The sequence below is a fragment of the Colius striatus genome, chromosome 1 (genome assembly GCF_028858725.1).
Source record: "Colius striatus isolate bColStr4 chromosome 1, bColStr4.1.hap1, whole genome shotgun sequence".
Classification (NCBI taxonomy): domain Eukaryota; kingdom Metazoa; phylum Chordata; class Aves; order Coliiformes; family Coliidae; genus Colius; species Colius striatus.
In genome coordinates, this window is record NC_084759.1 from 3,556,478 (window position 1) to 3,582,915 (window position 26,438).

The following is a 26,438-nucleotide window of genomic DNA, read 5'->3' on the forward strand; positions in this document are numbered from 1 at the left end:
CTAGGAAGAACAAGTCAATACTTCTTGCTTTTTAAAAGCTATGTTACTGCAGTTTCCTTAAGCTGTTGTAGGAACAAGCTCTACACAAAACTCAAGAATAAAAGTTCCAGCCCCAGGTATGCAGCACATGGATCTACAGGACACGGGGCAGTGTAGAAATGAATGGTAATATCCAGAAGAATTCAAGTCCCATGCAAATCTACAGAATGTAGAGTACAGAAAAAACTCCAAGGCATGCGGCAACAGTCTGGATTGAACTCATGCCCCACACATTTTAATTACATGTATTTCCTATGAGGCAGGAATGGGCTGCTCAAAGAAAACAGGATGTCAGACTGTATGGGCTGTTTTCATATGGAATATCCTGCTGGAAATTCCTACTGACTTTACCTGAAGGTATTTTATATTGCAGCTAGCTAAATAAAGGAATGTTGTGCTTAAAAAACGAATGCCAAAGCTTCACAGCATTAAGCCATGCTCTCAATGTGACTGGGAATAAACTTCTCAGGCTGTTTTCAACTGCTCTTTGGTGTTCTGGCATCAAAGCTACTTAGTACTGGACCATAAGGACCATAAATCATCTGGTGTGAAGCAGTACAGCTGTACCAAAGACAAAGGAGTAAAGCCCATTTGCACCAAATGCACCATCTCTGAGTGATAAGAGGATTCTCACCTTCTCCAAGTATGTGTAACTCCATGATTTGCCATCAGCAAAGATCCTGGATGTAATTCTGCCAGACTGATCGTACTCCATCCTTTCTGACATTGTGCCCCTCTGAATCCCTGCAATGTGTCCTCCTGGGGAATAGGTGACATTGACCCCGTTCAGTCTGCTGCTGGGTGACCAGAGACTGGGCCTCCCTGCCTGGTCGTAGAGGATGCGGAGCGTGAACTTGCGGTGGTCATCATAGATCTTCTCTGTCCTTGTCACACGATCAAAGTCAAGGGACAGCAGGTTTCTGTTGTGAACCTACAGGAAAGAGGAGGAGAATTAGGAAGCTGGAAACAGTCTAAGTTATAAAAACTAGCCTTGTTTAACCAAATACCTCTTTAGACCACATTGGAGAGCATCTAGCTATTCATTGTCTCTGGATAACAGTTAGTTTTCCAAGCAAAGAGCTGTCCTAATGCTGCTTCTTCCGACTTCAGTAATGAAAGAGGCAGAAAAGCAGACTACTTTACTTTTGAAACATCACTACGGTGAAGAAATATTGCCCACATCCCAAACCTAGGCTTAGGACTGCTACAACAGAGACCTGCAGAAGCTGCAACTACAACTTGTTGCAAGGAATATTTGCAAGGTACTCTGCTTATCTAGGATCTATAGTTGTTTTCTTTCACACACACATACAGAGAAGAATACTTTTAGAGAGCATGATGGATGTTGTGTCAACATAGTGGGAATCAGAGGTTTTCTCTGAGTTTACTGAATATGCTGCAGGCACGGGAGGTTAAGCCTTTCCCCTGAAATGAAATATGGAGGCCCTCACCACTGCGGATGTTGCACAGAGTAGGAACTTCTCCGTGAGAGCTGGAGTTTTAACTTCATTGTCCTGGGGTTATTTGGTGCTCTTACCTCGATTGCCTCTGCATTTCCAAAGATCAAAGGTATCTACTTCAAAGGCAGGAGCATGAATACATTATGATTCAGGGATTGTAGTGCACAACAAAACAAAAAGGAGCTGATAATACAACTCCTGTTTAGCTGCATGTGCAAGGAGACTTACAAAGCCACAGCAGCAAAGTGCTGTGCAAAGATGAAAACTCCACATCTCCAGTGCTTGCCAGTGAAGACAGCTCTTTCTCCATCCCACCACTTTTGAACCTCTTTCAGCTGGAGAACCCCTCTTTTCTATAAAGATACAGATTCCTCCTGGATGAATGTCAAACTCCAAACTGCTGGCTTGGATTTCAGTTCCCTTTGCAGTCCTTCAGCTGCAGTCTATAACCCAAAGTTTGCTGTTTGCTGCAAGGTCTTCAGACCAAGTTAAAAACATTGCCTGATCCTGCTCTGGGAAAAGCTGAAACTACTGATCTCAGTACTGTTCTCAGCCATGGTGCAGCTTTGATCTTGGCCTTTACTTCAGGGTGTATGATTGAATTCCCACTATGATTTGAGGGATGTGGGTGTATACAAGAGCTACACAGCAAGAGAAAATGTGGGGTAGAACCAACAGAGAAGGGGTTCTTCAGTCCTAGATGAACAGAAGAGGGCAAGGCAGGACTGCTGCAGTGCTTTTGTGCTATGTGGGCAGATGTCTGTGCTGAAGCCTAGAGAATCAGGACACCACAAAGTCCAAATTCAAAAGAAGGCATCTCAGGAACTGGGGTTGGAAGAGGCAAAAGCATGGCTGAGAAAACGAGGATACAGCTGAGGGTGTGTGTGGCGAGCTGAGAGAGGGAATTGGTGCCATGATGTAAGAGTGAAGATGATGTAAGAGCAGGCAAATGCAACGATGACTTTCAGCTTATGAATAACAACAGTAAAAGGTGGCTATGACTTGAGGAAAGAAATAGTGGGGGAAAGTAGATAATGCTCTGATCAAATATGTGTAAAACAGAATGGAAATGAGCAATGGGAGAAGGAAAAATCAGCCAACAGCCCACTGTAACAGGCAAGCTGGAAAGTAATTAAAAAGGTATGAAAACTCTAAGCACAGATGCACACGTGTAACTAACAGAGCAATTTGATATCTCATAGGTATATGATTCTATGATTCTATAAATAGAGAAACAAAAACAGCAATTGCTTGAAAAACAAATCAAATAAAGACAAAGTGGGAAGGAAGAGTATCTCTGCTTTCCATCTATTCACAGAGCAGCTCCAGCCCAGCAGCTGCAGCTTTCTCTGCTCGTGGTCTCTGCCAAGAGAGCTGGAATAAGCTCTTCCAGGGCTCGGATAGTAATCCAGACTGAGAGTGGCCTCCCTGATCCGTATGCCAGCAGCAGTGCCATTCACTGTGCTGGAAGGACCAAATAACAAGTCCCTGGAGAGCTCTTAAGCTCAGTCCAAATCTCTGTATCCCATTACTGGTGCCCTAACTCATTCCACCCTCCCCATGCTCTGGCAAGCATTTTCTATGGGACTATTTGGAATCAGTCTCCCTTTTCATGACCTTTTTTTTAAATGATTTCTGTTCTCCCTCTCTCTCTGTGTAATGCCTCTGCTCTCCAAGAAGTGCTGTAGAGCCAACAGCCACCCCTCAAGCTGATGGGCAATGTGGGCCTTACCCTATCAGTTAGCCTCTGAACAAGGGCTAAGCCTTTTTCATCCTTGTTTGAGGGCATGCCTTGAATAGAAGGGAAGTTTCTGCAGAAGAACTGACAGGGCTGCAGGCTGCAGGCCAGTAACTGTGTTTTATGACGTCCTGGGTTTGGCTGGGACAGGGTTAATTTTCACAAGAATCTGGAGGGGGTGCAGCCAGGATAGCTGACCTAAACTAGCCAAGGGGATACTTGATACCATATGATGTGATGCTCGGTATATAACAGTGGGAGCTGGACAGGGTGTGAGGGATCCTGGCTCAGAACAAGATGAACGTTTCTGAGTGGTGACCATCATGCATCACTTGCTTTAGATATCCTTTTATTAGTATTATTGTTATTATTGTTTCTTCTCTCTTTGTGTTATCCCATCACACTATCCTTACCTCAGCCTATATGGTTTTACCTTTTTCTTCTGATTCTCTTCCCCATCCCACTGTGGGAGGAGTGAGTGAGCAGTCCCGTGGTGCTTTGTTGGGCTTAAACCAACAATATGGGGAGCACCTAAATATGGTGCCATCCTGCATCCCAGAATCACAGAATGGCAGGGGTTGGAAGGGATCTCTAGAGAACATCTAGTCCAACTCCCATGCTCAAGCAGGTCCACCAAGACTGTGTCACACAGGAACGTGTCCAGGTGGGTTTTGAAAATCTCCTGAGAAGGAGCCTCCACACCCTTCCTGGGCAGCCTGGGCCAGGGCTCCCTCATCTGCACAGTAAAGATGTTTTTCCTTATGTTTAAGTGGAATTTCTTGTGTTTCAGCTTTTATCCATTACCCCTTGTCCTGTCACTGGACACTGCAGAAAAATAGTGTTGCCCCATCCCCTTGACAAACACCTTTTAAATACTTGTAACTACTAATGACATCCCCTTCAGTCTCCTCTTCTCCAGGCTGGACAGCCCCAGGTCCCACAGCCTTTCCTCATATCCCTGAGTCTTTATCCTGGAATGAGGTCTGAAAAGCCCCAGCAAAAAAGCTTTTGCCCCTCAGAGTATTTGACAAGGCAAATGGTCAGCACAGGACTGAGTCCATGATTCACAGTGTATTTGATGTCCCTTCTATAATGTGTGAGAGACTACGTTTAATCCCAAACTCATGTTCCACAGTATGTTATTGCTCTGGAAGATCAAGAGCATAAACACACCACCATCTCTGATTTCTCCAATGCTTCCTACAGAGCTCATTTAGCTTAAACTATAATTAAACCACATGCATTGATCTCCCTGGGAGCACAAGTGCACAAAAAGGTAAGATTTGTCATGAAAACACTCTAGCAACCTTCAGCAGATGAGGGCAAACAATACTTTTGCAGTGAGAACTCCAGGAGCCAACAACATCCATGTGATAAATGGCCACCTAGAAAGCAATTTCCCCAGTGAATTGCTAAAAGCATCGGGGTGGCCCCATCCAGACCTCAACACCTTGCAGAAATTGTGGAGATGATGCTGGACTGTGCTCTTTAGTCAACACACCAGGAATGGTTAGCAGCACGTCCCAGCTCTGGGGAGTGTCTGGGACACTAGGTCTTGATGCCACCATTAACCTGCTGCCAAGGTCTGGGGGAAAAACAAAGCAACTTGCAACAGGAGCTTCCTTGGTTGAATACCTAAAAGCTGAGATAGCAGCCCTGGCTCTTTTGTTTTAAATCCTTCTTTATTGAAAAACTCAAGTTTGTTTAAAACAAAAAAAGGGGAAAGAAGCTCTGTTTTGGAGCAGAGTTTACCCACTGCTCTCACTACAGATGGACTCCGTGTTGCTCTTGGCCAATGGTGGGTTGAATTCGCAGCCAGTGAGTTTATGGAGATACATCACTGCTGAGGGGGTGGATGAGAGCATCACAATGGGGTGTGTGGGATAGGAGAAAGGAAAGGGACTGCTTTAACATGTTTGTGCTGCTTTACTGCTGCATGGCCAGGGGTAGAGACAGGTCAATACTGATGGGATTGGGAAAAAGGCATCAGAATGTGCCCCTTTCCCTTCATCCACGCAGAAGGCTCTGCCCTGTGCCTTACCCCTGCAATAAGGAAACATCTGCTTGTTATTATTTCCTAGGGAAGGTCAAGGAGGCAGCTGTGAAAGTGGCCTCATTATGCAGGGACCTGGCTGAGCTCATGGCAACAGGTCATCAGTCCCCCAGACACCCTGCAACCATGGGAGGAAGGGTCACAACTTGTCACATGTGTATCCATGCATGGATCAGAAAAGGACTCTTGGTTCAGAGGAACTCTCTTTTACAGTGGCCAGATCCTGTTGTCATCTCAAAGGCTTCATGGAGTGATGCTGCAGCCTCTTTGGGTGCACTCTTTACCCACGGAGCACCAGGTCTTTGCTGCTGTTTTATGGGAGCAGTTGGGGAGAGGAGAGAGATTTACTGATTTACTGACACATGGCAGAAAATGATAACATTTCAGCAAGTGACAAAACCACACTGAACTTAACTTCACTCAGCTTCGATTTCAGGAATCTAGAGATTTTACTGATGCTGCTCAATGAACAATAACCATAGAATGGTTTAGGTTGGAAGGGTTCATAAGGATTATCTTGTTTTAACCCCTTGCCATGGGCAGAGACACCTTCCACCAGCCCAGGCTGCTCCCAGCCCCATCCAAGCTGCCCTTGGGCACTGCCAGGTATGGGGCTGCCACAGCCTCTCTGGACAACAACCTGTGCCTGTGCCTCACCACCCTCCCAGGGAAGAGCTTCTTTCTCAGATCTGGTCTCAAATAAATCTCTCCTCTTTCAGTGTGAAAACATTGCCCCTTGTCCTATCACTACACTCCCAATTTTTCCTATGTGCCCCCTTTAAGTATTGGATCACTGCTGTAAGGACTGAAGCCTTCTTTTCTCTAGGCTAAACAACTCCAATTATCTCAGCCTGTCCTCAAGTGCTTAGAAAGCTTTTGGTAGTCAGATCTATAACTGCCTACAGCACAGGTAGAAAATACTTATACACAAACTGGTGCAGTATTTTATAGTTATGATTGTCCCTTGCTTGCTTAAACAGCATGACATCATGGCTAAACCTTCAGTGTCTGATGAGGGGCTCAAGTGTTCCCAGTGATGCAGAGGACTAATTAGCAATATTACCTGTGATGGCCAAGAATGTCAGCACAGTAGGAGACATAAGGATAGAGTTAAGTCATGAAGTTTGTGTCATTGAGAATGTTCTCTGTCCTGCAGCCTCATCCCTGTGGCAGGCAGGCACCACAAATCAGTCCTGTCCCTCTCTGTCGTGGGACTTGGGGACTGATGAAGAGTCCAAAAGTGCTCGTGCTTCTCACTTACCCTCAGGCGACGTCCAAAGACGGTGACCTGCCCTCTCGCTTGCTCCTTCCTCTGCCTCCACTCCACAAGATTGAGGCCGTTGTCAATGGGCAGGGTGACATTCCTCTTGCCCACTGTGGGGTTGACGGTGCCAGCCAGCAGGTGTGGCTCGGTTTGCAGCGCCACCTCCATGCCGTTGGCGAGCATCAGTCTGAGCGAGCCGTCAGCGCCGATGTAGTAGCTGTTTCGGACTTGGTCTGAGGACAGAAGAGATGTCACAGAAAGACGTCAAAGAATCTCAAGGGCTGGAAGGGACCTTTAAAAAATCATCCAGTGCAACCCCCCTGCCAGAGCAGCATCACCTAGAGTAGGGCACACAGGAACTTTTCCAGCTGGGTTTGGAATGGCTCCAGAGAAGGAGACTCCACAACCCATTTGGGCAGCCCCTGCCAGTGCTCCCTCACCCCCACACTGAAGAAATCCTTCCTTGTAAAAGAGAGATCTTTTCAAAGCCAGTGATACAGGTGCAACTTTTCATGTTGCCCCTCACTCAGGCTTCACCAGCATCTCTGATGGCTGTAACCAAATGTACTGTCACTCACCTGTCCCATTCACAGTGAGCAAAACATTGGTTTCATCAGTGAAAGACGAACAACCTATTTTTCATTCTGATGAGGTTCTGCACCTCAAATTCTTGCAGAAGTGTCTTGCACAGGTTAAAAAAGGTACTAGTGGAAAAGCTGTGCAATACTCTAGCAGAGGATGTAGGCTCAAAGCTCTTCTAAAACACTGTGTGTTGAGATATTTGCTTGAAATTACAGCCTGGCTGGGAAATTTCTATGCTTTTATGTCTTAAAGATCCCAACTTCACTACAATATATGACAAAGTAGGGCCACCTACTTTCCCCAGCTTATTCACTGCCTCACAAGTGACAGGAAATTGCACAGTAAGTTAATGCTAACCAGTTCCCCAAACAACAGCCAAGCTCTTTCACTTGGGAAAGCTTTCAGGAGGCAACTGAAATCCTGGTGTTTGGTGAGAAAGCAGAAGCACTAAGCTCCCACACATCTCCGTACATCTGGCCTCCACTAGCTCTTGAAAGATCAGCAAATCCTGAGGCTAGGATTTGGGAGTTCAGGAGTGGAAGAGAAGAAGATCTCTTCCACATCCTTCAGGAATCAGGCAAGCTAAAAGCCTGTCCTTTGAATCTCCAGCTGGCATTTCTCTCTGCAGAGTGGAGCTCATGGAGGGTAAGAAAGTACGGGGCTCACTCAGTGCAGAATGGCTTTAAAAGCACATTATACAAAGACTGCATTATCTGAAGCTCCTCAAAGCTAGAAAATATTGCCATTTCTGTCTCCTAGGCTGCCATAAATACCTAATTGTGAATAAAAACAGCCATTAAAAATTCATGTCGATTGTTTTTTCCCGTTCTGAGGCAAGTTGGGCTTTGTTCACTGGTTGCTCTGCCATAGCTCAGCAGGAAACGAGATCACAGGGAAATTATCATTTCTCGTCTGGATAAAACAGAGCAGCAAAGAGCACAGTTTGGTATAATTAGGAAAGGAAACCTTGCACCAGTTGGTCTTTTTTATTATGAGTCTGACCCTGCTCCTGTTGCAGCCAGCTGGAGTCTTGCCACACTGAGCTCAGCAGGACCACAACCCATCCTACTGTACACAGTAGTGATGGAATGAAACTGCCGTGGCACTGGATTTTGCCACTCTAAAAGTACAGCAGTGATTCACAATGCAGATCCAAGTATTTCTGCTGCACCATTGAGTACAGAAGTTGATGGTCTTTTGACATAGATTCCAGTAGGATCAAACCCATTCCACGCTTGATTCTGCAAATGGAGAGGTGGATGGTAAGCTGGCTGTCACACTTTTGTTCTTAGATGCCTGGTTTGATGAGAAAGTGGTAAGAGATGCACTTTCAATAGAATCAGTGGACTATCTCTGCACAGCTAACATATTCCTCCCTCCTTCCTCCTTCACCAGGAAGGAGGGGAAAGCCTGAAGGTCTCTACGAAATTCACTGGTCATGTGATATTCTCTCCATGAGAACTACAGAGGGGTTATGGTGGGTTGTCACCAGTAGTGTGGTGCAGTGTATGGAACACAAACCCTCCACTTTCAACATTTCCCTGAGAGAAGACTCTTGCCTGGTTTTGGAAGGCATTTCTCTAGGGCTGAATGAAATCCAGGGGCCATTGGATGCTGTTTTTTATGCTGCTTTGGCTCTAGGGTAATACTGCCCTATTTTGGCCTGGAACAAATGCTCACTTTGTCATTAGTCCAGAGGACAAAATCCCCCAGAGGTGCTGAGATGCCTGTTAGCTGTAGAGGCTCCTAAATCCATCCTACAGGAATCTGTAACCTGAAAACGCCTTCTCAGATCTCACCTGTTCACAGAGTGATCCAGGTTTCCTGAGAGGTTCACCATGGATTTGTGAAAGCTGGCCAGAATTGTGAGTCCAGAAGGAAAATGCACAAGCACTTCTCTTGCAAAGGGAACCTTCAACGTGCATTTGCCCTGAAGAACAGCAGAGCAGGCAAGAGACTTGTAGACCTTAAGAATGGCTCCAGTTCTGACGATTGGAGAGGCACTGGGAAGGCAACTAACATTTCAGCTGTGCTCAATACATCCCTGGCCAAGCCCTGTGGCCCTTGTTTCAGTTTCTACAGTGCTGCCATGAAACAAACAGCTACCTCAGTTTGGGAATTCACAGTCCCTAAGGCCTGTGGGAAAGCCAACCTCAGCAGGTCACAGGTTCCTCTCTGCTGCCTCATTATCCGTATCTCCACGTTAAGATCAGTGTGTTTCCTCCAATCCAAACAGTTTCATAACTTTATACTTGTGAAGATGGTTTAGCTGTTTGTAACACTGTATGTCCTAATGGCAAGAATGCCCCTGTGCTGGAGGGCAGTACAATGAGATAATTGACCGTGGCACCATTATCTAACTGTGCCTTCAGCTCCTGGTGTATAAATCACATCACAGTCAATTATCTCACTAAAGGGCCCCCAACAGCGGGCTCTATGGCTTAATTAGGCTCTTGAGGTGAAGCCAACCTCGTGTCTGTGCAGCTGCCAGACATCTTAATGCGAGCGGATGGGACAGGGAGGGGTAGGTTGGAACTGCTTTGCAGGCTGAAGTAAAGAATGAGAGAGTCATTGTGTTTCCCTGGAGGAATAGTGAATATGGCTTGAAGGGGCTGGCACCCTCTCAGCCATCCTCTCCAGAGGCAGGAAAGGCAATGTTCAGGCAGAGAAGGCACTTTAAGAGAAAGCTGAGGGAAGGGAAGGGAAGGGAAGGGAAGGGAAGGGAAGGGAAGGGAAGGGAAGGGAAGGGAAATGTGTGTCCCAGAGACGTGGGAATGAATGTGATTCTGGAACATGTTGTTCTCACTTGGAACACTTTATTCCTCACAAAGAGAAATGATGTTTGACACCACATTGCCATTAGGCACAAACTACAAGTCAGTGAGAACTGGGGAGTAAGAAAAATAAGGACTCTGATGGTCTTTTTCTTTTCTCCAAGTACCAAGGAAGGGGAGCAATGGTTTGCTCTGCCCCTAAGGAGCCTTCACCCTTCAGTACTTGGATATTCAGGTTGGTATGGTTTGTGCACTACAACTTCTGCCCCTACCAGTATGTCAGGACAGTTCTCCCCTGCTACTTATTCCTCTTTCCCACTTCATCACCTTTTCCTCCACCTCATCAACCCTCCTCTTCCCCATTTTACCATCATCAGTAGAACTGTGCTCATTTCCAACAGCCACAAACCAATACCTCCAATCCTATCCTGGCTGCCCATTCCTCTAACCTCCTTTGTGCTTCTCCCTTTAGTTCAAACACAGACCTTTTGAGGACAGGGATATGGGCTTGGCAGTGTGAGGTGAGGGGTAGGACTCGATCATCTTAAAGGTCTCGATCATCTTAAAGGTCTTTTGCAACCAAACAATTCAATGATTCAGGGATGGTGACTTTTCTGCATACTGCCTTATGAATGTTTGAACAGCCAGTGAACGAGGAATCAGAGAGAACTCCAGAAACCAGCTGGAAGCCTGTTCCAGGAGAGTAACTGTTAAGTTAGAAGCCATTAAGTGAATAAAGCAAAGGGGTCAGCTGGAAGCTCGGGTAGATTTATGCAACCCTTTTTGCTCTAACAATAAAGGTAATGATGATGGAGGACTGCACAGCGAGGGGATCAGCTGAGAATGAAGCAGAAAACAGCTGCAGAGAAGCCATAGTGCTAGGGAATGTGGCTAAGTAGGTGTGAGTGTGCATCTGTACCAGCATGTGGGGAGCTCTGGGGTGCTGAAGATGAAGGTGATTTTTGGTGTTGGTATTGTGGAGACGATGCCTGTTTCCTGATGGATAATCCATTGTGTGCAGCTTGGCTGAGAGAGAGAGACAGACAGTGGCCCAGCTCACCTTGGAGCAGGGTGTAGAAGGCTCCTGATGCTGACAAATTGGTTGTTATGGTGACATCATCCTTGCTGGAGGTTTCCACCTGGACGTGCACCGAGCTGTCGGTGTCGCTGCGGAAGCTGCTCACTTGGCCAGTGGGGAAGGTCACGTTGGTCAGGCGCCCAAAGCTGTCATACCTGAAAGGGAGGATGGAGTGAAGTCAACAGCAGTAAGAGAGGAGTGGGATACAGGAATCATCCTATAAAGCAGAGACTAAGATATAAAGTCATCATCCCAGAGAAAAACACAGTCTGTCAGATTGTCTTGACATTTTTTGGCTTCATGAGAAGAAAATCACCGCTTTTAGCTGAAGAAAAACAAGCAAAGAACAGAAAATTACTAAATAAGTATTAACCTGTATTTTAACAACATTTTCCCAATACTCACCACCTCTGCTGTGCTGCTTGTTTACAAGAGTAACTTTATTTCCCACTCACTGTGCTGTAACTTATGGAAAAGCACTGGCCCATGCACCTTGTCTAGCAGAATGGGGAGTTTCTGAAGGCCACCAACCGTTCTGTCTGCCTGTGTCCTCAGCTCTTCTGCACTTTTTTTTCCCATCTTATTTTAAAAGCTAATGCTTAGGTGTCAGCAAGGACCTGTCAGATTGGCCACATCAGGTAGAGAACCGTCCTTTGTGAATATGATATAGAGCCCTCAGATGGCTGTGTCTATCTTTCACTGTTCCTAGTCCAAAAACATCCAAAAGCAATTCAGGAGGACCCCTATAGAGTCCTTGGCTTTTCCTGTGAGGGAATCATCAGAAGCACCATCTGGGAAGGTTTCTGTGATGTGGACACCTGTGTACTAGAACCCAGGTGAAATAAGTTACAAACATGCAGGTCTCACAGCAGATAACACACCAGGGGGTTATTTTTCAGTAAAAAGAAGCAGACATCTGTGCTTAGAGACATCCTGAGTTGAGAGAGCAAACACACCATCCTGTTTCCCATTGCAAAAAGGGTGCCCTTGGGTCACAGACTGAAGTAAGAATAGAAGGATGGCAAAGGACCTTTTCAGTGAGGCTGTTGTACATGAAAATGGAGAGCCAACCTCTATTGGGTTATGTGTGGAGAGATAAGAGACCTTCTGATGAGATGGACCTTCAGGGAAGGGATATTTAAATAGCTGGGGGCAAACAGTAGAACTCCAGCAAAAGAAATCTCGGGTGTTTGTCTCTTTTCAAGTCCTATCGACATACAATTTAAGAGTTATGTATATGACAACATATAAGAAGAGAAGAGAAGAGAAGAGAAGAGAAGAGAAGAGAAGAGAAGAGAAGAGAAGAGAAGAGAAGAGAAGAGAAGAGAAGAGAAGAGAAGAGAAGAGAAGAGAAGCTCTTGAGCTGCAACCCTTGAGAGGCCCAGGAACAGCCACTGGACTGGCTCTGCACTATACAGAAAGAGAAATTCATCCCCTCTTCCATTCTTTTTCAAATTCGTAGTCAGTGCTGGTACTTTGGTTTTGACAATACACTGGTAGTGACTTAGTGTGAGGAAGGGCTGGCTGAAAAGGTGATTCTTGCCCAAGTTTAGTACTTAATGTACAGTGACTAAGTGGGTGAGCTCATTGTAAGTCTCACCAGCCCTTAGTTTGGAGACACCATTACATGAGGCTTTTCCTGCCCACTGGGCAGAGGGGGAGGTAGGGAGTAGAAGAAAAGCATTTGGCCTCCCACAGTGTCAGCCTATCTGTCATGGAATTGTCCAGGCATGGAGGACGGAGCAGCCTTGCCCTTTCCCTCCAAGATCCTGGTGATCAATCAGCCAGTTGTAAAATGGAAAAGGGAATAAAAACAAAGGGATGAATTCAGGACTGCATTGCAGGAGTTTGGCAGAGACCAGTTAAAGCTTTTCCAAGCAGCTAGCAGTGCACAACTTGGATCTCGACTGAATCTCCCTGCAAGAGCCAGAACTAAAGTGTTCTCAGTACCAAACACTTTGCTCCGTGTTTGTGGCTGCCCTGTTTGCACTGAGATGGTATCTGTTTTGACTGTGCTTTTTTGTGCAGTCATCTGCACATCTAAAGCAGTATGTGAGTCTGAAACTGAAACCATCACAGGCGATACCTTTACCTCATCTGCTGAGACAGGACACAGGGGACATGATTTAGCCTCTCCCTTGAGAGAGGGAGAGAAAACATTGTTATTTTTAAAGTTCTGTTGTGTAACACCCACATTCTTTCTACTACCACATCAGTAGTTCTATATATAAATGCTCTGAACTGTAAGTGTAGGCTCAGATCTCAAATCCTCCCAAATTTAAGGAAGATGTATCTGAATTTGGCACCTCTGACTTGGTGGTATTAGCAACTGTAAGGGATTTATTTATATTGCTCCATTTAAGTCTTTAAAAATGAGCTGCTTCTGAACTCGAGTCTGATTCACCTCCTAAAAAAGGGCATGAATTTAGCTGTGCTGCACTAAAGTCTACGAGGGGGAGTTTGGTGTAATATAGGTGTGAGTCTGAAAGGAAACAGCTCTGCAGACCAGGGAAAGAAGAAGAGGGCAGAGAGCTTGTTCATGTGATGGATGTGTCTGCCATGTCCTCTAAGTGCTGAGTCAATGTCCTGTGAGTCATATGTTTTATCCTATTTGAATGACACTCAGCACCACAGTGCGAGTCAGCAAAAAACCCCTACTCCATGAAAGCCTTGATTATGTGCACCAAAGAAACCCTCAAAAAAACTGTGGGTACTCAGTGTAACAACCCCAAGCAACAGCAGACATCCAGCTCCTTAAATGCTGCTCCTGGACATCCATCCCCCAGCACCCTCACAAATGGTCCTCCAGCTCTCTGCAGGGCAAATATGTGCTATATGCCAATACAGTAACCTCTGCCTGTGGAAAATGGGTTAAAACAGCACAGAAAAAAGAGCATGAAAGAGTGTGATGAGGCCCAGACCTTTGTGCACACATTTTTTTCTTTTAAAGTCAAAATGACTCAGTGCAATATCCATAATTTATGTGATTACATTTTTACAGCTGTACAAAACTCACACTACAGGAGAGAACTTCACCAGGAGCAAAGACATCCATTTGGGACTTTGGGCCCAAAGCAAGGCTTATTTTGGGCCAGAACAGTCTGGAATGGTGTGCTGGGATTGGTTTAAGACATCTGCATGTGTAAAGTAGACTTTTGGCACCCTGTTAGTCACCCCGTTAACCTCCATCAGAAGGACTATCTGTGTTTTCTGCACTTGCAGGAGCTGCAGCATCTCTGCCCAGGAACAAAGTAGGAACTTTCCAAGCTTTGGGAGTGATAGCTCACCTATTTGCAGGTGCAAGGAGGTCATACCTTAGAAAGGTAAACATGTGGGAGGGTAGGACAATTAGACTGTTCTCATTTTTATAATTAATCTTAATTGATGGCAGATGAAACGTAAAACATTAGTGTCCAGATAAAAACTCCCCTTTAGCACTGCAACAGCAATAAAAAAGGAGTTGTGGGAAGCCAGTTAGCATGGACACACAGTGGCAAGCAGTTCTTTTCTGGAGCATTTTCCCCTCTTGTCTTGATTTAGATCACACAGCACATATCTGATATCATCTATCACATACCCACAGTCTCCCAGGGAGCATCAGCTGGAAGGCTTGCACATCCCAAACAGATAATATGCTTAATGAGTTAAATGAATCAGTTTCTTCTACCTCTGCTTTTAGCCTTAAAAAGGCACTTACAGGGCACATCCTCAGCCTGCAGAGGAAAGCCAAGCAATTGGCTCTTATGTAGCTGCAGGTGTGCTCTGGTATGTGCAGGGAGATAAATCTCTCCTAGTCACCTCATTTTGCAGCTAAGCTGCCTAGGCCTGTTTCCCTAGTCTCAGGATTTAAGGGTGGGTCAGTTTTCATCACAGCCTAAGACTTCTGTGTTCTCCAAATGCTTTGAAAGCACCAGAATTAAGGCAATGCTGAAACACGGGAGTGCACGCAGCAGCCAGTCCGAGCAATGAATTTATCACCTGCTAACACAGCTGCTGCCTCCCATTCAAACCTGCTGCAAGGCCTCAGCACTTACAATTACAGTGACAATTATTAGGCCAGCACAGGAAGCTGCTGCCATCCATTCCCAATTGGAAACGTATTTAGCTAAGGTTCAATGCACAGAATTAAAATGGTATTTGGTGCTTATGAGGCCTAATTGTTAGCTTGTAAACATTCAGAGCTTTCATTTATCACATTACCATTGTGTAGAGACCTGGGCCTTGGGAATTAAAGAGAGCATCCTAAGTACCTTCTACTCAGAAATCAATTCCTTGCCTGAGCCTCTGGGTTTCCTCATTTTAGCTTATTTTTTTTCACATTTCATCAGCTTTTTAAAACTGCAAGTCAAATAGATTGGGAAAAAGAAGAAAAAATCAGTATAATAATACAGCATTTGATGCCAAAGTGACCTGATGTGCTTTGCAAACTATATCTTGTGTGCGATTACAGAGATGTGCACCCGCTGCCTCCCAAGAAGCTTGTCTCTTCACAACCCTTCAAACAACATTAAACACAACCTTAAAAATACATCTATAACAGGCAAACTGATACTACTCAAATATGTATGAAGGCAAGTCCTCTCCGTAATGACACAAGGTCATGCTGCAGCCACTCTCTGCAGAATTTCCTGACTGCCCAAATGAGAAGAAGATGATCTTTCTAGCTTTTATGATACTCATAATTCTCATGGTTCTCAACTAAATTCTGATGCCAGGCATTCATTTCAGGCCAGCCCAATGACTCAAAACATGACCTCAGAACGTGGAGTACTGGAGATCATCATTTTATCGTGGCACTTACCAGAGTTTCACTGTAACTTCTTTGAGGAACAGTGCTGAGAATCTAATTATTTTATCATGAAGAAATTGTGGGGCAAATAAACCTTGCTAAAAGAGGAGGGAGTGCAAAAGCCAAAGGTGTTTCTCATCCTCCAGTCTGTTGTAGGATTGGAAAGGGACCCTCACTCAAACTACTCTAAACCAAGGATGCCACGAAATCCCTTAAAGCTCAGCGTATGACCAGAGACATCACCAAGTGATAAAGGGATGCTATCAATGCAGCAAGACAGCTTTTCTCTGAGTCAAGAAGTGGATGGTAATTTAAAGGTAATAAGTGTTTTTTATTTCTGGTTTTGACTAAAAGAGAAAATATTGCAAAGCCTTTACTCCAACAGAGTCTGCATCTCAGTATGGGGTAGTTCAGGTACCCCAGTCACCTTGACCAGGGCACTGGTTGTACCTCTATTGAGTCCTGAGGATCATTGGGAAGCCATCCAAGGTCCTCTTGCATGCTCAGTCCAGCTGGATCCTACCTTCCACTCACTAAAATGTGTGAGGTTTGGCAAAGTTCTGTTCTCTGTAAAACATCATCCTATGTTACGGGTCAAAGCTCCCCTTCCAGCCCTTCTGAAGATCTGGCTCCATAAGAGCCTTTGCCTTCCAGGAAGCTGTGAGCCACTTCTTGGGCAGTCCATGAAAAGGTTTTGAATTTCTAGGCTTGGATGCAGTGATGTGTAAGTATTTCATTCTGTATGGGAGGAGGTGACCTTTGAAACTAATTGGGCACACAAAGGACCTAACTTATAGTGTTTCATCTGGGCTAAATAATACATAGAAAGTATGACTTTGGCTTGGAGGGAAATTGAATTAATGTACAGTGATACCATCTCAATGAGCTAATCAAGATAATTGCCATATTCTTGGTTTAAACAAATACACTAATAAGAATTTCCAGATTCTGAAGCAGGCAAACAGCAACTGCTGAGAGACTTTGTAAAGGCTGGTAGCAATTTTTCCAGGTCAAGCAAAAAAGCAACGATGACAAAGCAGGAAGTAATCACACAGCATCCTTTGTCTTTGACTTGAGGGGTTGAACAACAAGAAGCTGTTCCCCTGGCAGTTTCCAGATCAGCTTCCATTGCTGCTGATTAGCACTGTCACAGTTTCAACAGGAAGGCAGGTCTTTAATCCAGTTACTGGACAAGCTGAGCTGTATTGTATTAATTGACAGTGAATGTCAAGCCCTCTGCAGAGGCAGAGAAAGTCTGTGTAATGCTAAAACCCTCAAAGAAGTCCTAGGTAGGCCTTTGGGGACAGGATAATTACTGCAGGGAGCTAAGTTTCACACTCAAAGGAGAGGGAAACTGCACACCATTATATACTGAACCTTACTCAGTGCTAAACCCAATACAGCAGATCGTTACAGGAAGCTCTGACATAGGGTGTGTGAGAGAAAGAGCCGTAAGCACTGTGACCAAGGCTGCTACCACCTTCCCCTACAGAAATGAAGAGCCCAGTTTGAACCTGGAAGGACTTGGTTTCCCTGTTGTGGCCTAGAGATAGATCTCCAGTATTGTGTCAACATATCCTACCTCCTTCTCTCCTCTCCAGAGTCACACCAATGTGTCCATATGTCACAACTCTTTGCAGCCTTCTGATGAAGGCTGAGAAGCGTCCTGGACATGCTCTTTCATGTTAAGTGTGTTGTTTATGGTTCTCTGTAGACAGTCAGGTCTAAGGATGTTAATCTTCTAAGGATGTTCTTCACAGGGCCACTGGCATGGTGTAAACTTGCCAGATGAGTTTTCATTTACTATTTAAACAGTGGTGTCCATCCTGCCCTAGCCCATAAACAACTGTTATGTGCTATCAGAAACATGAAGCTTTTCCTCAGAGTCAGATTTGATGTCTTTATTTCCATGGCCATGAGCAAAACAGAAATATGAGCTTGACCCTCCTGCTCAGCCATGACTGAAAACTACTCAAAGCACTTTCTAACTCCTCATAGAATGGTAAGATTGGAAGGGACCTTTCATAGCATTTCTCTAAATCACTTCTCAAATGCAAGTTTCCTGATGTTCTAAGATAGAAACCAATAACCTGATGGTAATGAACACTGATTTGGTTTACACCATCTTCTTGGGCTACTTGGATATCAAAGAACGTAGATTTCATCCTGCCATGCCTGCGCTCATCCCTGCAGTTTGCGTTTGACTCATGCAACAATCCTGTTTGGTGAGAATCTACCTTAAGGCATCCAGAGTCATGATATAAGATACCAAGAAATGGAGAATATACTGCTTCTCGTGCTTGGTTGCCTTACTGGTTAGGTAATCCCAGCCTTAAAACATCACACTTCCCTGTCAACTTGAATGTCTTCTAGCTTTGCTGTCCAGTCCCTTACTGTTCTCAAGCCTTTTTCTGATAGATTGAGTCCCTCTGTAGGTGATAGTTTTGTGCTGACATGCTGTGATCTAGACAATTCCCAGTCTTCTTTATGTTGAGATAAATAGCTCGAGTCTTAGTTCTCCAGCATAAGGCACTTTCTCCCCATGAATGCATTTTTCAGCATGCACAGCCTTCAATTCTAACTGTCCTTCATAAACTGCAAACAACATAACTGATGGTATTAGGCTCATCAGTGGTATACAGGGATAAAATCAGCTTCCTACTACCCACTACAGGAAGAATGGGATGAGTAAACGTATTCATTTTGTTTGTCCATCCAAGCGACAAGTTGGACAGACTTGGCCTGGGATTATGCTGGGGATGACACTGAGTGACTTGATGCTGTGCTTGCTGTAACCTCTCAGAGTCAATGCTCAGCCCAGTTCTTTAGATGTGGTCTGCTTACATGTGTACCCTGGCATCAGACAGTGTAAGAGTGTATTTTGTTCAAACGAAACCTACTCTAAGCATCTCACCTTTATTTACAAACCTGAAACAACTCCATTGGATGATTCCCTGCTGCTGATCTGCCAGAATCAGATAGGACAGCATGGGACAGGGTAGGGTAGGATCAAGAGTGACAGTCTGATTCAAGCAAGGAAGATTTAAACTGAGCATTTTTTAAAAAGCATCCTAACAATAACAATAAGATTGGTAAATGCATTGTTATCACTAGCAATATTTCTTAATAACACAGGTGACTTTGCTAGGATCCATTTGACCAAACTGTAGACATCTGCAATGTAAACACCTGTACCTGAGCTCATAATTCTGGACTACCTTTACAGACAGAAACTTTCAGATTACAACCTATCTCACCCTAAAGCAGGCACCTGACATAATTTCTAAGAAACTCACCTTGTAAGTGCCTATTTCTCTCCACTGCCTATAAAGGGAGGTTGAGGCAAGTAATTTGGATATCGACTTTTACCCTGTAGTTCTATAAAGTTGCACCAGAATCTGTCAGGAACAGTTAAATAGCGATAACTGATCACAGGTTTGGATGAGTTATCTCTGAGGACACATTCCCTATTCTATTTTCAGTGATGCTGTGCTATCATATAGTGCTGACTTACTCTAGTCAAGATTTCCATAGTCTAACCACTGGAGAATATTGTCTTCCATTTAGCTCTAAAAAGCTTTCTTATGACTCTTCTGAAGTGCATAAAAGGACCAGAATGGTGACTTTCACAAATGCTCTATTTTGTTGGCTAGCAAGAAATAATGGATCACTGTTATATCCACAGAGTAAGTTGGATTTTAGCTTCTGTCTCATTTTATCTCCTTTATATTTTCAGTCACACTTTTAAATAAAATAATATGTTTGAGGTATAAATCTGACTATTATTAGCTGTAATGTTTAGTTTGCTTCCCTGTCCATGGCTACATCTGTTTTCAAGGGAAATATTGGCTTCTTTGCAAAAAGAAAATGCCTCCTTGATTTAGCACAATGATCCTGACAATATAGCAAAGCTTCCACTCCTATAGAGAAAAACACCCTCTCTTTCCTCCCCTAAAGCCTCCCTCAAGCAAATTCAGTGTAAGAGATGGAAGGGTATTAAGTTTGATTCACTGTGGAATATTGCTGCAGTAATTGCAAGCAGAACATTGATGGAATGCAAATAACCTTTCAAAAGATTCATCACACAGTTTCCATCACTTCTTTTTGAGAAGTAATGGTGAGTATTAAGTACAGAAATTTGAAACTAGGCCTGGAACATTTTAAAGACAGAACCAAAGCAACTGCATGTCTAACACTTGCATATATGGGTTTAGTCAGCTTTCCTTCCCTAAGCCTTTTTTGGGGGTTTTTTTAAAACACTTTTTTTCCCTTTGTAATCTTGGGAACTGTCTATTCTAGCCATACTGGACTCTTACAATGAGTCTATTATTGTAGCTGAACACTTCCATGTAACCATTCAAACTATATCACAAATTACACACTAAAAGGAGAGTTTCAAAGAGGTGAGACTTGAAAATAAAAATGAAACCAAGGAAGAGGGAGGGAAAAAGTTTCTCAATAGCAGGATGAATTTGCAGCCCATCCCTCTAGATGTCCTTCATTCACTTACCCGATTATTTTTTCTCCTATTTGATATCAGAAATGTGTTTTCTACATGGTATTTATAGGCAGGGAATGTCTAACAGTAATTCAGAAAAGGATTACAAATCTTCAAGTCACTGCCATCTTTGGCTTTTTGAATGCATCCTGTCATCTTCCTGCTCAAAAATTCTTTGGGGCTGAGCTTGAATAGTCCTGAGACTATTTTTACTGCTTAGTGAGGCCAATTGCAACAATAGAAACCAAGCAGTTCATTAATTACAGAACCATTTTCTGAGCAAGCTGTCATTAGTCATTGTCAGTTGTCATTCTACATCAGCCATTTCAAACAAGCTTAAAACAGACACTGCAGCATTGGAAGTAGGTGAAAAGCTGTGAAATACAGGATCTGATGGAACTTTCACACTTTCAAGGCTTTCAAAGCCAAAAAAAAATCTTTGACATGCAACCTAAATCCCCAGTCCCAGCTACAGTTAAAGAGACACAGGTGTCCAAATGACTTAGCTGCTTTAGAAAAACTCAGCAGAAACTGTCTGACTCTTGACTAGTGCAGATTCCTGCATCTGGCAAGGAACAGCCCCATGCACCAGTAAGGCTGGGGGCTGAACTGCTGGAGAGCAGCTCTGCAGAGAGAGACCTGGGAGTGCTGGTTGATAATAAGCTAAATATGAGCCAGCAATGTGCCCTCGTGGCCAAGAAGGCCAATGGCATCCTGGGATGCATCAAGAAGAGTATGGCCAGCAGGTCAAGGGAGGTTCTTCTTCCTCTGTACTCTACCCTGGTGAGGCCTCATCTGGAGTCCTGTGTGCAGTTCTGGGCTCCTCAGCTCAAGAGGGACACAGATATGCTGGAGAGAGGCCAGTGCAGGGTCACCAAGATGATCAGGGGACTGGAGCATCTTTTATATGAGGAAAAGGCTGTGGGAATTGGGGCTGTTTAATCTGGAGAAGAGGAGATTGAGGAGGGATCTCATTAATAGTTACAAATATCTAAATGTTGGGTGTCAGGAGGTTGGGACAGCACTTTTTTCTATGATATCTAGTGACAGGACAAGGGATAATGGGATGAAGCTGGAACACAAAAAGTTCCACTTGAACATAAGAAAAATATGTTTTATTGTAATGTGAGGTAGCCCTGGCACAGACTTCCCAGGGAGGGTGTGGAGGCTCCTTCTCTGGAGGTTTCCAAACCTACCTGGAGACGTTCCTGTGTGACCTGATCTAGGTGGGACCTGCTTCTGCATGGATGTTGGACTACATGATATCTAGAAGTCCCTCCCAACCCCTACCATACTATGATTCTATGAGTCTATGACTTGGTAGAGGGAGCTTATTCAAACTCTAATGTAATTACTTCTAGTATTTAGTGTTTGCCTGAGATTTAAAATTCTCTGTTCTGGATATTTTATTTGGACAATAATTCTGGGTTTAAATTCTATCAACCTTTCATGGCTCAGAGAACACAGAATGAAGACAACAGCACAGTAGTCATAATATACTTACTCATAAAACGTTGTCCAACCATTTTCATTGCTTTTAGTGGCAAGGAGACCGGAGTTGCCATGGTACGTCATCATGGCCACCTCATGCCCTTGTGTTGTGACGCTCTTGAGCGCACTGTTGGTACCAATTGTCACCCAGTAGACTTGGCCATCGGGCACCACCAGCCAGAGGGGCATCCCTGTAGAATCTCTTCGGATGTTGACTAAGTTGCCATTATTGTCAGTGATCAGGGTTATATCCCCATCTCCAGAATAAGTAAAATTGTAAAGATAATCTCCAGTGGTAAGGCTCTGAGTATAAAGGTGTTTACCACTGGTGTCAAACAAGTAGAGCTCCTGGTCTATGGGCGAGGACAACTCGTAGAGGTTTTGAGTGTTGAGGAACGGTTTGTTTTTCCGAATGAAGCGGATTCGGATGTTTCCCAGATCCGCCACATACAGCTCCCCGTCCGCACACACCGCCAGCGAGGAGGGCGCGTTCAGCTTGGCATCCTTGGCATAGCCATCGTCCCCAGAGAAGCAGTCGCAGTTGGCATCGTTCTTGCAGTCGCAGCTACTCGGGGCACCGGCCACCAGAGAAATCTCTCCGTTGGTGGTGACCTGCCTGATGCGGTTGATCTTCTTCTCGTCAGTCTCAGCGATATACAGGACCCCGTTATGGGAGACAGCCAGGGCGGTGGCAGACTCCAGCGTGGCGTGGATGGCCACCTTGCTGAGCAGAAAGTGATCCATGCCCGGCACCTGGCAATGCATGGGCCTCCCCGCCACGATGCGCACTTGGTGGTTCTCAGATATCTGTAACACGACGTTATTGTCCAGGACGTAGAGAGAATTATCCATGGGATTGACTGCCAGGTCCGTGGGCCATTCTAGACGAACCTTAAAGGGAAAATAGCAGAAGGGAATTGTTATAGCAAGACCTTTTTTCACTGCATGACTGCTATAAATCAAATGCAATGAGGATTCATTGCCAACACTGTGTGCTTGTGGTCAAGAAGGCCAATGGCATCCTGGAGTGTATTAAGAAGTGTGTGGTCAGCAGATCAAGGGAGGTTCTGCTCCCCCTCTACTCTGCCCTGGTGAGGCCTCATCTGGAGTCCTGTGTCCAGCTCTGGGCTCCTCAGCTCAAGAGGGACAGGGAAGTGCTGGAGAGAGTCCAGTGCAGGGCCACCAAGATGATCAGTGGACTGGAACATCTCTTTGATGAGGAAAGGCTGTGGGACCTGGGGCTGCTCAGCTTAGAAAAGCTAAGATTAAGGGGGTATCTCATTAGCTCTTATAAGTATCTAAAGGATGGCTATCAGGAAAATGGAGCAACACTTTTTTCTGTAGTGTCGAGTGACAGGACAAGGGGAAATGGACAAAAGCTGGAACATAAAAGTTACAAGGAAAAGCTTCTTTGGTGCTGAGGTGTGGGAGCCCTGGCCCTGGCTCCAGCGAGGATGTGGAGGGTCCTTCTTGGGAGGTTTCCAAACCTGCCTCGACACGTTCCTGTGCCCCCTGATTGAGGGAAACCTGCTGCAGCAGGGGGTTGGACTGGATAATCTCTAGAGGTCCCTTCCAAGCCCCACCACTCTATGATTCTATGGTTCTATGATTCTATGTTTCAACATGGATTAACAGGGAGAAAGGGTAAAAGAAACACAATTAATCATTACTGACTGACATGGTGCCCATAGAGGATACAACCCTGGTGTAAGGGGTTTAGCTCCCTGTCATGGGGGAAATGTGAACATCCACACTCTGCATTGCAGAGTGATGAGCAGGCTAGACTCTCCTCAGCTCTTGTTCTGCACAGTGGCTTCTCTCTGCTTCTCTACCTTGGTATGAAGTGCTGGGGGGCTGCAGGAAGGGGCATCAACGCTCAGAAAATGCAGCAGTAAATAAGAAGATCCAAAGATTCACAGGGGATTTCCCCTGGCCAAGTAGGCACCCAGGAATGGGAATTCTGTTGTGTGAAGTGCTATGAAATCAGTCAAACAAAACAATGATCCTTTTACTAAAGGATTTTCCAGACAAGTAGCTGAGCTCCTCTGGGTAAATGACAAGGAGGTATAGACACAAAATTGGCAGCTGTGTCAGCATGTGTGTATGTCTAAGTTATAAGCACTGATTTTCTGCTTGATGCTGCAAAAATGCAAAATAGCAATTCACAAGAAATTCAGGCAATTTTAATATGAGAAGAGAACTGAAAAATTGACTGGTTACACCACAAGTGAGTGAGCACCAGAAGGTCTCTATTTCTACTTCTGCAATACACTGTCTTTTCAAGTGAGTCTACTCTTTTAGTTGCCAAACCTAAAAAATATCTCCCAATAGAATTTTGGGCAATTGGTATTTTTTTAATAAAGAACTGTAAGGTGTGCATTGGTTTTTATTACTTCCTTTTACTTCAGAGTTATATAGAAAAACAAGGTCAACACTGTGCTGATGGGAACCAACCAATACTTAAATGATTTCCTAATGGTGCATCTTCCCCATATTAGAGGGGAATGAAGGGTGATTGGAAACAAACAACTGTGAAGAATGCTCTTGGTCACTTCCAACCACACTTTCAGATAGATTTTAAACTAGCTAGGAAGAACAGATATTCTGGTTGCATACTTCCTTTAGAGTCAGCCAGGCAACTCTTAAATTTATCATAGATTCATAGAATGGTGGGGATTGGAAGGGACCTTTAGAGATCACACAATCCAACCCCTCTGCAGAAGCAGCTCCCACCTAGATCAGGTCACACAGGAACGTGTCCAAGTGGGTCTTGAAGAGCTCCAAGGAAGGAGCCTCCACGTCCTCCCTGGGCAGCCTTGGCCAGGGCTCCCTCACTGAAACAGTGAAATAGTTTTTCCTTATGTTTAAATGGAACTTTTTGTATTCCAGCTTGATCCCATCATCCCTTGTCCTGTCGCTAGATACCATAGAACAAAGTGCTGTCCCAACCTCCTGACACCCATCCAATTTAGATATTTGTAAATATTAATAAGATCCCTCCCTCAGTCTCCTCTTCTCTAGACTAAAAGTTAGAGCAGATGGACTTGATATCTAGCAAGTAATTGAGCAGCCAGCCACTGAGTCATTCTCCCTGCACCCTTCCTTTTTTTTCCTCTGTGCCCAACAGCATGATGAGTGGTGATGGAGTGCTCTGGACACACTCAAGGCTGTGCAGTTCCAAGATCTCCCTGTTTCTTTGTTTCAAAACTTCCTCTTCTACCATCCATTTGCTGCTGCTTCTTATTTGTCTGAGACAACCAAGTGTGGGGGATATTTTGCATATAAGAGGTGGCAACCTTATTGGAAGGAGGAGTTGATGTCAGCACGATCATTTGCTAATGATCTCTCACTGTGCTTTTATTTAAAACCAAGGTTTTAAATAAAAGCAAGATGAGACCAGGTAAGATCACAGAATCACAGAATATGGTTGGAAAAGACCTCTAAGATCATTATGTCCAACCCCTCACCTCACACTGCCAGGCCCATCACTAAACTAACCCGTATCCCTCAGCACCTCGTCTATGAGTCTTTTGAATACCTCCAGAAATGGTGACTCCACCACCACTCTGGGCAGCCTGTGCCAGTGCTTAATAACCCTCTTGGTGAAAAAGCTCTTCCTAATGTCCATGCTTAAACTCTCCTGGTGCAATTTGAGCCTATTTCCTCACTCATTCCTAGAGAGAAGACACCAACCCCTACCTCACTACAACCGCCCTTCAGGTAGTTGTAGAGAGATTATTTCTCCTCTCAGCCTCCTCTTCTCTAGGATAAACATCCCCAGCTCCCTTAGAAGATTTCTATTTTTAAGGTCTGTTGTTGAGCATCTGTACTTTACTCCTCATGCTTCTATTCATGTTTAAATCCCTTTTCAACTGCTTTTAGAAATTATTTTTGAAGAGCATCAGATGCAAGGTATTTAATTCATTGTGTGTTCTCATGGCTAGGCTTGTGAAGCTCATTTTCATGGCTAAACAGACTGCTGAGCTCTCCCTACTCTGCTTCTCTGTTTGCAAAATCTCCTTCCTTTTCTCAGCTCCTGGCCTATTTTAACCCTTCCTGTAGTAAAACATTATAGCCTATGGTTTTCTCTTTAATAATGCATGCCTCCATCCCTTCCAGGGGTCTTTAAGCTCCACAGCCTTGAGTTAGCATCAAGAGCAGAGTTTATTCTGAATTGACAAGGGAATTTCCAGTTTCTTAAAAAACATCCCTTGTAAACATCTTCAGCTAAATATTTCATGTCCTCATGTCCCAGGGAGCCTGAGAGATCTGACAGAAAAGACCCTTGTAGTCACTGTATGATGAAAAGCTACTTCCCAAGCAGTTGGGGTATTTATTTTCCCACTGTTTTTTGTTAATGTTTTTGGGGTTTAAAAAAAACCCAGACAATTAACTTGTCTTTGGTGCATTTGTCCAGAAGGGTATTGGTTAATCTGCTTGTCACCGTACAGGTTAACCTAAAAATCACTCCTGGCATTTTAAGAGAGGAATCACAGAATCACAGAGTCTTAAGGCTTGGAAGGGACCTTTAAAACTCATCCAGTGCAACCCCCCTGCCAGAGCAGCACCACCTAGAGTAGGGCACACAGGAACTCATCCAGCTGGGTTTGGGATGGCTCCAGAGAAGGAGACTCCACAGCCCATCTGGGCAGCCCCTGCCAGTGCTCCCTCA

At 44.5% G+C, this 26,438-nt stretch overlaps 1 protein-coding gene across 6 annotated transcripts in view; it reads right to left on the minus strand.

The window, feature by feature from the left end:
* TENM4 (teneurin transmembrane protein 4) overlaps positions 1 to 26,438 on the minus strand; it is a 611,632-nt gene that overhangs the window by 19,169 nt on the left and 566,025 nt on the right. For all 6 annotated transcript variants that reach the window (XM_061990604.1, XM_061990638.1, XM_061990629.1 and 3 more), the window contains 4 exons: positions 21,780 to 22,657; positions 10,971 to 11,143; positions 6,552 to 6,787; positions 674 to 970 (listed from right to left, as the gene is read on the minus strand). In XM_061990604.1, coding sequence (XP_061846588.1) covers positions 674 to 970; positions 6,552 to 6,787; positions 10,971 to 11,143; positions 21,780 to 22,657 — 1,584 coding nt within the window. The remainder of the gene's footprint in view (positions 1 to 673; positions 971 to 6,551; positions 6,788 to 10,970; positions 11,144 to 21,779; positions 22,658 to 26,438) is intronic.